Below are 12,950 nucleotides of genomic sequence, written 5' to 3'. Positions count from 1 at the left end.
TTTTATATTACAGTAACTTCAAATACCTGTCCTGATTGCAGGGGTTTTGTGTCAAATACCTTTTATATTATATACAGTAACTTTAAATATTTACAATATACTATTCAGTTATAGAATACCTATTTCACTTTAATAAGCTTACTGACTTCTCATCAATTCTATGACGTGTCCTATAACACAAGTCAAATCTCCAGTTAGATCTCAGTTTTTATTAATCTTCGTATATTTTCCACAGCTCTTGTCTGTGAAAAAAACCTTCTAATTATCTGTAATTCCATACTCAATTTAATTTACACAGAAAGAACTTGCCATGAAGACGTTTGATGAACTGGTTGATTCAAGGCTTACAGGATCTTCTCATGTATAATCTCCCGAACCATCATTTTCCTGAACAGTGGAATGTCACACTACAGAGAAACAGAGATGAATCAGAGATGAATCAAGAGCATAATAACATTTTTTTTTTTAGAATTAATGGTGTTAACATAAATGCTGTTGCTTGATCATGTACCTGTCTGAAAGTGAGCGGCTTTCCCTGAGAAAGGAAGTCTGCATATTTACAGGCAAAAACACCGCAGTCATTGCCATTCACCTGTTTAGGAATTGCCTAGACACAATTTTAAGCAGAACATTTTGCCTTAAAATGACACTTATTTCAGAAAAGATCCACATCATATCTCATATCATATACATTATATCAAATCTCATATATCGTATCTCATATATCGTATCATATCATATGGTGTCATACTTTAGTTCTCATTCGGCCGACAGTCCACCTGGAAGCCTCCAAGACACAGCCTTTCTTGACCCTGTACTCCTCTGCGATGTAGTTTCTGTTAAATAAAACAGATGCACATCCAAATATTAAAAGATGATGAACAATCAAACCACAAAATAACAGCAAAAATAAGGAGACGCTCACAACAACATGTGACAGATCTCATCATGTCTCTGACCTATTGAGTCACAGCACTGTATGGTCTGGGATTTCAAATCAATTACCTGGTGGTAAGAAGCAATATAGGCAAGAAGTTAAAGACAAGCTGAAAATCATAAATAGTGTTTTGCACTTTTCAAAAAATACATGTAAATATTAAAACCGAAAAATTTAAAAAGGCATCCTAACTCATAAATTACTTACAGCCAAAGCCCAGTGCATGCCTAGGCACAAATGAACAAAAACAAGATCAAAGAGGAAGAGATCCACAGCTTTTGTCCGGTTCTTCACTGCGGCATGGCCTTCACCTCTCTGAAGCTTTGGGTAAAAGAAAGTGCTGAAAGAGAGGCTTCCCACCTGATCACAGATTCTCTTCATCAGCAAGGACACATAGTAGAAGAGGGAGAAAAACAAAATACAAAAAACTCATTATTGGAAATGCATGAGATTGGTGACAGCCAGCATTAGTGCTTCATGATCATCAATGGTCTGATTACACTGATACTGTTGGCAGACACATTTACAGATGAGGTACTCACCCCTGTCTTTCTCTCTTCAGTTCTAATGAAACTGTGGAAAACATTTCAGGAATGTTGCTCATAGAGTGAACTTCTGTGGTGCCCGTGAGCTTGAATTGCCAAAATGTAGTTTAAATGCAGCTTCAAAGGGCTCTAAACGATCCCAGACGAGGAAGCAGAGTCTCATCTAGTGTAATGATTGGTTATTTTCTAAAAATGAACAATTTATACAATTTTTAAATCACAAATGCTTGTTTTGTCTAGATTTGCAATGCACATGCGTACTCTGTGTAATCCAGGTCAATACAGTTAGGGTGTCGAAAAACTCCATCCCATTTTCTCCTCCAACTTCAAAATCATCCTACATCGCTGCAGAAGTACTGACCCAGTGTTTACAAAGTGAACGTGCAAAGATTAAACGCCCTTTACAAAAAAAGGTAAAACAGTGATGCAGGACAATTTTGACGTCGGAGGAGAAAATGAGATGGCGTTTTTTTTTAACATACCCTAACTGTCTTGAACCAGAGTGCACAGAGTACACATACGCATCGCAGAGCCAGACAAGACGAGCGTTTGATAGATAAGGCCCATCTTCCTCGACTGGGATCGTTTAGAGGCCTTTAAAGCTGCATTTAAACTGCATTTTGGAAGTTTAAACTACATGGGTAAAATTTCTGAGATGTTTTCCTCTAAAAAGTATTTCTTCATGACTGAAGACAGAAAGAAACAACTTGTGAACACATTACCTGTAAATTTTTGTTCTAGAAGTGAACTAATCCTTTAAGTAGCACACACCTACTAATCTTTCGGGTAACACTTTATTTAAAGCCCTTATGTCTAATGCATTATAAATCAAATATAATGCACCTTATTATGCATTGTATGAATAATTGTAATCATGGTTATAGTACATTTCTATTCACTAAACACACCTTTAGAAAGTATAGTGTTAGTCTGGTAAGTGTTACCATCTTTTGTTTGCCAGTGCATCAAATGGAAGTGAAGTACAGAAAACAGTAAAGATTTATAAGGTATGAGACATTATAAAATATATGTGACCCTGGACCACAAAACCAGTTGCTGTGGTATATTTGTAGCAATAGCCAAAAATACATTGTATTATTGATTTTTCCTTTATGCCAAAAATCATTAGGAAATTAAGTAAAGATCATGTTCCATGAAGATACTTTGTAAAATTCCTACTGTAAATATATCAAAACTTAATTTTTGATTAGCAATATGCATTATTAGGAACTTCATTTGGACAACTTTAAAGGTGATTTTCTTAATATTTTGATTTTTTTGCACCCTCAGATTCCATATGTTTAAATAGTTGTATCTCGAACAAATATTGTCCTATCCTAACAAACCATACATCAGTGGAAAGGTTATTTATTCTTTCAGGTGATGTATAAATCTCAATTTCGAAATTTGACCCTTATGACTAGTTTTGTGGTCAATTTTCAATGTTAATTGATTTCTTATTATTGTAAACCAATATTGATTCTTAAATTCCAAGAATCATTTTTTTAGTCTATCCTGTCTAGTCAAAGAATAAACAAAACATTGTAGCGTGTCTCACATACAATAAATTGCAAAAAGCTTTGTTTTCTTACATTTTCTATACAAGACGAAGTGTCAGCTTTACAATTTTATCCAATTTATTACCAAATTCAAACAATACAGTGCTCTTTAATGTAGTGTGACAGATTGTGTTGGTATTTTATGCCTGAATCAAAATTAAATGGAATCATTACATTCGTGTCAATAACCAGGCCTAGTGTGCAGTGCAGATTCAGCAATTTATTCAAAAAGGAAAGCAATTTCAGAGGATAACTAAGATTTGATTTGATTTGATAGAAGATCGAAGACAAACCTTATATTCCATTAGTACAGTGATGCATTATTCCCAAGAAGCGAAGGCATCTGTCTTAGTAAAGTAGGTCAAATTATTATTCTAACTCTTAACTCGTTGTTAAGCCAGCAACCCTCCTTCAGTGTGGCCAAGTCACTCTGCGTAATACATATTTTGAAGGCTGTGCTAATCACCAGGTTTGGGTTTTGCCATGGGTTTTGGGCTTTGGGATGCCATGTCCTACACATGAATGGAGGAATTTTAAAAATTAAAAATAAGCTAAAATAACCTTGATCTACAGACAGATTTTATTCACAAAATACATACATTTCACTATCACATATCTTACCTCTGTCAGCCTGGGTAAGTGCTCACTATGGTACACATGAGAACACCTGTCACTGTGTGTTATTCTGGTTGCTTTTGTCATTTCTTCTCTGGAGGGATCCACGTCACATGCCTTTTTTATATCATGACAAAAGCACAAAACAACTTGAAAAATTTCAAGTTAGTTTTTTAGTAAGAACAGCACAGTGGGATAAAGTGGTGTATATTACCTGAGCAGAGCTTTTGTCCATTTCTGTGTGTTCTGTCCTCTGGGACTCTGGGATATTTGTTTTTGCTTTTTTATGGAGATTTGCATCCTCTGATAATGAAATTAATTCAGTTAAAACACCACATTTACATGAGAAAATAACACACAAAAGCATTAAAAAAAAAAAATCATAAATGGATGCCAGCACCAGGTACTGTATGAGAGAAAATGAACTGCTCACAAAATGTTAAACAGGGAAATAAGTTTAGTACATTAATTTACCTAAAAATGAAGATTACCATCCTTTACCCACTCTCATGTTAACCACTGGATTCCAAATTAAGATCTTAACTTTAATATTTTCCCATCATTTTTGTCCATCTATTTAAAGTCTATGAAATCAAAATCCTCACACAAAAAGTACATAAATTCATCCAATATTTCTGAAGAGACACAATCAAACTGTGATATGAAAATATAAAATAATTTAATTTGATCAGTGTTTATATGAATAAAAATCTAACACACACACACACGTTTGTTTTTGTGAATTGTGGGGACTTTCCATAGACTTCTATAGTTTTTATAGTGACCAAACGATATTGTCTGTCCCCTAACCCAACCCTAACCCTAAACCTAGCCCTCACAGAAAACATGTTTGCATCGTTACACTTTCAGATAAACATCATTTACTATTTCTAATCATTTTTTAACATTGTGGGGACCGCAGACCAATGTAACGATTAAAATTTTATTGTTACCATGAATTGAGACTTTCGGCTATATATACACAGAGAAGTATATTTTAAATGCAGTGCAATATTTTATATATTATAAATGCAAGTTTACTTCATCCAAACCTTGCCTTGTCCATTGGATCCAAGCTTGCTCACGATGGAATGAGCATAGATACTTCTGAGAATTTGGAAATACATGTTCCAGAGCTTGGTATTGTTGTTGTGAGTAATCAAGCATGAAGAATTTTGGTTCCCAATGCTGATTCCACTGTTAAGTGCTTCGGTTATTGCAGCAGTGGTCTCATTTTCACAAATAAACTCAGCGATGGGTTTGTGTCCAACATTTGTCCGAACGACAAGAAGAAACAAAGGGCAATGCATATTTGGTTGTTCTGTAAGTTGCGTCAAGAAGGACCATATCTCCATAGCGCTTAAGTAACTCTTGTTGTTGTGCATTCTGATGAATAAACAAGAAAGTTTCTTGTGAAGATGTTATCTCTTCTGTGTCGATACACTCCAAATCAGAGTCTTCTGCGCCTGGAAATCCTTGTTCTTCCACTTTCACTTCAAACTTCACAGCTGTCTGCTCAACATTGTTCTCTGTACATTCAAAAGCCAGAATATTTTCCAGAAAGAAGTGAAGTGTTGTGGTTTTTGTGTGCTTCTGCCAAAGGTACTTTGACATGGATAATTTCTGAAGTGATGGTGGTGTTTCCTTTTAATGACTCCAGAACACCCTTAATTGCCGCTTGTTTTTCAGTCCTAGAACTTGTTTTAATCACAGCACACTGGTCATATCTGTGAAAAACAACACTGTTTAATGCATATTCGATATGAGACAACACAAGAAATATGCATTTCATCATTAAATAAATAAATAAAAACTTTAAAGCAGAGGTCAATTCTAGCATTATCGTGGGTGCGTGTTTTTAAAGAGTCAGAGAAAAACAGAAAAAGAAACATCAGCATTTGTCAAAATAAAAACTGGGGCACTAAGCAAAAACAGTTGATAACCACTGGGTCTCCATCATTAAGCATATGCATGTACAAATTTGTGCATGAAAGCTGTGTAGAAACAAAAAAAAAAAAAAAAAAAAAAAAAAAAAAAATCAGTAACTTTCAATCTAAAATGTATTCTAAATTTACAGAAAAATATAGGAACAAATAAAATCAAAAATCACACTTGTTGGCCTTATAAACATGTTAAGACGAAAATTTGTAAGTATAAGAAAAGTTATATTATAGCTCAAGCTGTGAAGCAACTCGGCAAAAAGACACAAACATGCGTACAGCTGTTAATCAGAGGTCTGTAATGTCTGCACAGCAGGTGTTCACTGTGTTCGAACTAGGTGTGCAACGGATCGCGGTTGATCCGTGCGGATCAGGACCCGCGGTTCGAAACGCACATGACCCGCACATGTCAATTTTTGGATTAATAAATCAAAAGTAGGTGTCTCACTTAATTCGAATCGCCATATGGACTAGTGTCTGTGAATATGAAAACGCAAAAAGACGGTTTAAATATGAATCCTCCATGTTCCGCTTGGCTCTGTATGAATGAATGGCGGAGACACGGTTTTGTTTACTACACAAATAATGAAGCACACGTGACGCTCGCATTATTTTCGGCCTCTGCGTCTCATTATATGACGACATAAACACATAAACGTAATCTCCAGAACTGCTGTAAGAGTCACTTCATGTAAAGTTTAACATGTAACAGAAATGTATTAGTCTTGTATTACTTTTGTACAGTATAATGTAGGTGTTTTTCTGGCAAATTTAAATAAAACAATTAAATGCAGAAATTATAATAATAAAATAAATAATAGAAAAAAAAAATGTTTGTTTGGCAGCAAATAAAAGGGTTTAATTTTCATTTCATTAAAAATAAATAAATGTTTAATGCCTGTATTTGATTATCAGAAAAATTAAAACAAGAATTTCTGAAAGAAAAAAAAAATTGTCATTATAAGGTTTGGTCTGTTTTCAGGTCTCAGGTATTTTTGTATTTTATTTTATTTAAGTTGTTTTTGATAAAACCAAATGTTTCTTGCCATACTGTTCTTGTAATAAATGGAAAGCAAATTACATTTGACTCCTCCCCTTTTTTTGCTGACCCGAAAAATGGTCCGATCCGTGACTAACAAACCGTGAGTGACCCGAACCGTGAGTTTTGTAATCCGTTGCACCACTAGTTCGAGCTAGTTTTAAGGATGCTGTCTGTGGCATTGCTAACTCTCATTGCTGAGCATAACAAAAGAAAAGGTGTGCTAAATGCCCTGATATGGACATGGTTTTGTTGTGTTTTTTGTAAATTATTTACCTGAGGCACACAGTTGCTTATTTAGAAAACTCAGAATTCATCAACATTAGAATGAGGTTAAGAATAAATTAATGTATATTGTACACATGATTACACAAACAGTTCTTTTGAGAAATTTAAATGTGCAAATAAATATGAATTGTATATACAATTTTTAGTGAATGAGACTCACTATTCCCACTGTTTAAAGCTATTTTAAGTTGTGCAGCTATTTGTACTCAAAGGATTAATAAATACTGAGTATTTTTTAAAGAGAAACTGCTTTTTATTTCACCTAACATTTTTGCACATCTAAATTCCTTTTTAAAGATGTGCTCCTGTCTACATATTATGTATACTGTATATTAAGCCATGCTAACGCAGTGTTTCCCACAGAATTTTGTGAGACTGTGGTGGTGGACCTCGGTCCCACTAGGGGGGTGTGGGGGGGCATGCCCCCCCAGGAGAAAATTTTGTACATTTTAAAGTTAAATTCATCTCTCTGGTGCACTCTGAGAGTTAAAAATTAAGAGCTCCAAAACAGGTCAGTGTACAAACTAAACAAAGAAAGAAATCTGGTGAATTGACTTGTTCTTAAAGTTTACAGGGAACTCAGTCAGTTGTGATATAGTGTCTCAGTCTAAAGTACACTCACACTGGTCAATTTGGAAGCCAAACAAATTAGAATATTATAATAATAATAATTTTATATTATTATTCCTATGACAGGAATAGCCATATATTGTAAAATAATTGCACTGTAAAATAAATTAGTAAATAAATATTTATTAGTAATTAGTAAGTAAAATAAATGAAATAAAATGTGTATTTTTCAGGTATATTATTTTACCTTATTCTTCTGTAGGAAAATTACAATACTTTTGTCCTAATTTCTACACTTGCAAGCAGGACCTAAAACTAGTTTTGCCACATCTGCCAATGGCTGGTGATTTGAGAAAATTTATCAGCCCTAAATATTTTTTTCCTGGTCATTAATCTGTTTTTGCAGTTGTACTACTACAAAAACTAAACGCATTTAATAATGAACCAAAGAACCAACCACTGAATTTTAATCACAATACAAACAAAGTTGAAACACATGTAGCATGAGCTTTTTTTAATTTAAATTTGTCTGTATCATTTCAACATTTGAATCAAAAACAGAATGGTCTGACTTTAAAGCTTTGGGAAACTATGCTAAAACCTGCATAAAACAAAAACAACAGACTGAATTTCACTCTCTGACAGCAGGTGGCGCTTGTGAAATAGAGGGAAAATGACATCGAAACAACGCGCTTGCTCTGCTTGTACAGTATTTCCTGTGCGCGTGTCTGTTCATTTTAGTCCTTGCTTCCAAGAAATAAACATATGAGCTTTTATTTTGACGGAAAACTCCAGCTTCAGTGCAAACAGGTTTACAAACGCGTCTCATTACAAATCTAGTGAAATATTGTAAACATCTGCCCATTAAAATGTCGGAAATGATGCTAATGTGACAGTGCGTAACTGGTTGCCGTTGCGTTCTCAAACGCGCGCTAAACTCACGGCAAAAACAATGTTCACCGCATTGACTGTCGATCAAAGAGTCAAACATCAAATCACGAACTGATCGTCTGACTCTGAATGAAGAGCTTCACAAACAAGCAGCGAAACAGACTTGATGAACGGATAAAACCATATAACGCTTAGTTCGTTTGACGGACACTTTTCCAAAGCGATGCACGAAACACAACGTTAAAGACGTGTATGTTAAAATGACGAGTATAAATATTTTCGGTTTATTATGAAACTGTGGCGGGACAGATGAGACTGTGGCGGGCCGCCACACTCTAGTTAATGAATGGGAAACACTGCTAACGTAATTCTTACTACATATCGGACGTAAAGTTTTGCTGGGCAATCCACTTTTTTGCTGTTTTGAATATGGAACCTTTTTCTTCTTGTGTATTCATGTTTAGTATGCTGGAGAATGAAAGAAAATAAAGCTTTAATTGCATATTTTTAAAACCAGACACTAGCATTTATTTGTGAGTGAACATATATACACACACACACACATATATATATATATATATATATATATATATATATATATATATATATATATATATATTCATATGGCATATATCATTTTGTAAGGTGGACAAGCTTCTCATTCTGCAGACTGACCGCAGTAACCCTGTCTCCCTGCATTAAAAAAAACAAAAAACAAAAAAAAAAAAAGCAAAACATTTGATCGAACATTTTGTTCAAATGGTACAGAATAGTCATGTAGACAAAATATGAACTGTGCAAATGTATGAATTTCTTACATTTTAAAGGCAGACTATCTTAGAACATTTATATAATGGGCGAGTACACCATGAATACATCTTTCAGACCATGTTTGTCTTATCCTGAATACCAACAGTACACCTGTAATAAGTGTTCATATATTCAAGCTACTTTAGACCAAGCGAAATGCCAACTGCTGTGGAATAGCTCAGGCTACAATGTTTTTTCACAAGATGCAGTCTTTGAGTAATTAATGACAGAATTGTCATTTTTGGGTAAACTATTTAACAAAACTTACATTTGTTATTTCAAACTGTAATTTCTATGACTAAGTTTCTAAACATGAGAAGAAATAAGAAAAACACTGCTGGTGTGCTCAAACTTTTGTTGGGTAGTGTAAAACTACATTTTACTTCTTTAGCATAAGGGTTGTTCAATCCTGAACCTGGGGTCTACCTTACAGAAAAGTTTATTTAGAGCCCTAAGCTGTGATTGCTTATATCAGCTAATAAAGGTCTTCAAAAATCACTAAAATCTGTGGCAAAGTGGCCCTCCAGGAACAAAAATAGACACCTCCGCCCTGGATTCATTAACTGTGTGGTTATCAAAATGTGTAGCGATACATACCAAATCATCTGTTGTGGGTGTCTTCTTGGGTTTTTTTTTTCGTGCTTTTCACAGAGAGCGGGACGTATTCTGAATAGTCTTCAACTCACCATAGACATCGTGGTGTCACTTTCTGTTTTTTGTTACTGTCATCAGACCTGTTATGAGGAAAAATACAATTAATATTCAAAATGAATTAATATTCAAAACAGAAAATTACAGGACGAGCACAGCATTAACAAATAATGTGATTATTCATAGAAATACTGCAGTGATTAATGTACTGCTCACTATAAGTTCATGTTAGTTGCTAAATGCTTTAACTAATGTTAATAAATGAGGCCTTACTGTAAAGATTTACCCTCTACTACATATCTTCTTACACTGCATATTTTTCTATATAGAGTTACACTGTTTTTGTGTAAATGTGTTTTCTGTAGTGAATCTGAAACAAGACAAATTTCTTATATCATGGCAAATAAACATCACAAGATATTTCCACAACAGAAATGTTTCCCATTAGAAGAAAACATGCTATAAATGTAAATGTAAAATGTTAAATTACCAGACAGTGTAAGATGTGCCAGATGCACGCTTGTGGCTTTCCAGTAGATGTCTAAGTTCTTCGTCTGAAGAAACAACTCCTGTTATCAGTGGCGGTTCTACACTGAATTGCGCCCCGGGCGAGACTCCCTCCTGGCGCCCCCTCATCCCCAACCCCATCATATAATATTTATTATGGAATAAATATAGGATAAATCACACTTAAGAAAATTAAATTATTTATTTCACTACAGAACAGAAAACACAAACTGAAACTAAAATCTGAGATTTCTGGCCTTTGTAGATGCAAAGTCATCAATAATGGCATCATATGAGATACGCTCCCCTGTTGAATGGTATTGGTTTTAATGGTAATTATAACAGTGTCTGCTTGTATATGATGGATTCTATTGGTGGGTGGGATGGTAGATCCTATTGGAAAAGTGTCCAAAACACACTACAATAAGGAATTTTGTAATAGTTTCACTTGAAAAAGTTAATGGTTCATAATATATATGTATATTAGGCTTATATTGTGTTTTTTTTTTTTTTTTTTTTTTTTTTTTTTTTTTTAGCAAGGTAAGCATAGCAAGCATCATAAGCAAGAAGGCTAACAAACCTAAGAGTTAATGTCATACCACTAATTAACATAATGACATGAATACCTTAATCATACAGAGAGAACTTTGTTGCATACTTTTATCTTTTGCCTGTTTCTCCTCATCTTCTTTTCTTTTTTTCCTAAATTGGGCATCTGGCAGCTTTGGCCTTTTTCTCTCCATCTCTGTGTTTACTTTGTAATCGACAATCAACAGATTTCCCATGATCCCCCAACGCTGTCACTCACGACCAGAAGTCAAGACTAAACCAATTCACCTTCACATCATAATCGTTTTTTATTACCTATTTTATTAGCAATTTCACACAATTAAATGAATAAAAAAGTGCAACTTATTGGTCTGTGCTTATCATTTTTTTCTCCTTTTTTCAAAGTAATATTTTGAATTAAATGTGCGTTATTTGTAATAAAGTCAGGTGTCACTGACATAGTTTAGCTCACCTCCTTGTCCGCTTCATTTGGGAGAGGTGATAGTTTTACTATAGGTGTGTTCGAACTCATCTACGGCTACAGACGGAGATCAACGAGAGCAGCCGAGAGCAGTTGAAAACGGAGGCGTCAAGTCGGACACTTTCTGCTCTCGTTAGTGAAGCTCTCGCGGTGTTTGCATGCTCTATCACTGATGAAGTGAATTAAATGCAATATTTATCAAATGCACAGACTTTTCAAAAGCGTTTTCATGAGCAACAGAAACACGTTTCATATACTGATTAATACAGCGCCATCTGAACAAGAATAATGATCAACATAAATATATACTGTTTAAATACTAATAAAGTGGGGTTATTTATGCTTTTATCAGTGTTTTATGAATAAATGTGACTCAATATAACATTGCGACTACAGTAAAAACACTTTTATTGTTCTAAAAACACATATTTGTCAGCATTATCGGATTTGAGGATGTTAGAATAAACCCAAAACACAAGTGATCGTTGTCATGCGGTGAATCTGGCCAATAGTGATGGGAAGTTCGGATCATTTTACCGACTCGGACATTTGAGTCTCGTTCAGCAAAATGAACGAATCTTTTTTCGAGTCATTTCGTTCATTTTAACAAAATATAATTAAAATGTTACGTTTTACCTCCCTAACACATCTACTGCTTACACAAACGTTGATCACACTTCAAACGAAACAAAACTATAATGCTATAAGAAACAGAAAATATTAATTAATTGTTTACATGGGTCTTTAGCAGAGATGCTCACAAGTCTCTGAGCTAGAGTCCAAGTCAAGTCTCAAGTCTCTTTATTATATTAAGTCTCTGGTTATAATAAGTGTTGCATCACGTACAGCGACCCATCCGACACTGCATAGCTATATATAAGGAACTCAAAGCATGTAATATGTTATAATGACTCCTTTATCTATTAGCATACAGTATCAGCTTTGATTTTGGTATATAATCAGTGTAAACAGGCTATTGCAACATGACAAAAACACCAAGAATGCTTTACTTTTAAGTTAATATCTGTATTTTGCCTTGTAGCATGAACACACAGTACAGTACAGACCAAAAATTAAGAAAGACCAAATATGGTCAAACATCACATTGTGCTCCTAATTTAAAAAAATTAGTAGCACAATCAAAATTTTAGGAGCACATTCTAAACAATAATCCAAAAATCTGATAAAAAATTTTGCCTTCCCATTATGAGGTGATATTTGACTCCTTAAAGTGATTTACAAGGGAATTTAACTTTTGTTTTTACCTTTTCATATGTTTAATGAGGCTCAGAGGTGGCAGAAGTGCAATCATATTCCTAAATTCATTGTTGAGATTAAATCAAATTGTTTTAATACAGAAATGTTAAATGATTTAAATAACTGCCAGCAGGTGGCGGCAAGAGACTGATTTAATTACTGAATCATATCATTCATTTGATTCGTTCGAACTGCTGCTTCATTTAGGAATAAAGAGTGACTGTCTTTATGAATGGGAAATTGAATCATTTTACTAGATTCGTTTTAAAAACGAGTTCATTCATAAACGAAACAGCGCTGTGTTTGAATGG

General features: G+C 34.3%; 1 protein-coding gene across 1 annotated transcript; it reads right to left on the bottom strand.

The window, feature by feature from the left end:
- Positions 1 to 334: 334 nt before the first annotated feature.
- Positions 335 to 3,728, bottom strand: LOC127158240 (sentrin-specific protease 2-like). The gene is made up of 7 exons (XM_051101390.1): positions 3,663 to 3,728; positions 3,335 to 3,553; positions 1,145 to 1,312; positions 926 to 1,005; positions 752 to 836; positions 512 to 607; positions 335 to 407 (listed from the first exon to the last, which is right to left on the bottom strand). Exons 2-7 carry the CDS (start codon positions 3,344 to 3,346, stop codon positions 345 to 347), a joined length of 504 nt encoding a protein of 167 aa, XP_050957347.1. The 5' UTR covers positions 3,347 to 3,553; positions 3,663 to 3,728; the 3' UTR covers positions 335 to 344.
- Positions 3,729 to 12,950: the final 9,222 nt, after the last annotated feature.

The sequence above is a fragment of the Labeo rohita genome, unplaced genomic scaffold (genome assembly GCF_022985175.1).
Source record: "Labeo rohita strain BAU-BD-2019 unplaced genomic scaffold, IGBB_LRoh.1.0 scaffold_1409, whole genome shotgun sequence".
Classification (NCBI taxonomy): domain Eukaryota; kingdom Metazoa; phylum Chordata; class Actinopteri; order Cypriniformes; family Cyprinidae; genus Labeo; species Labeo rohita.
This window is presented reverse-complemented; position numbering and strand designations above follow the sequence as displayed.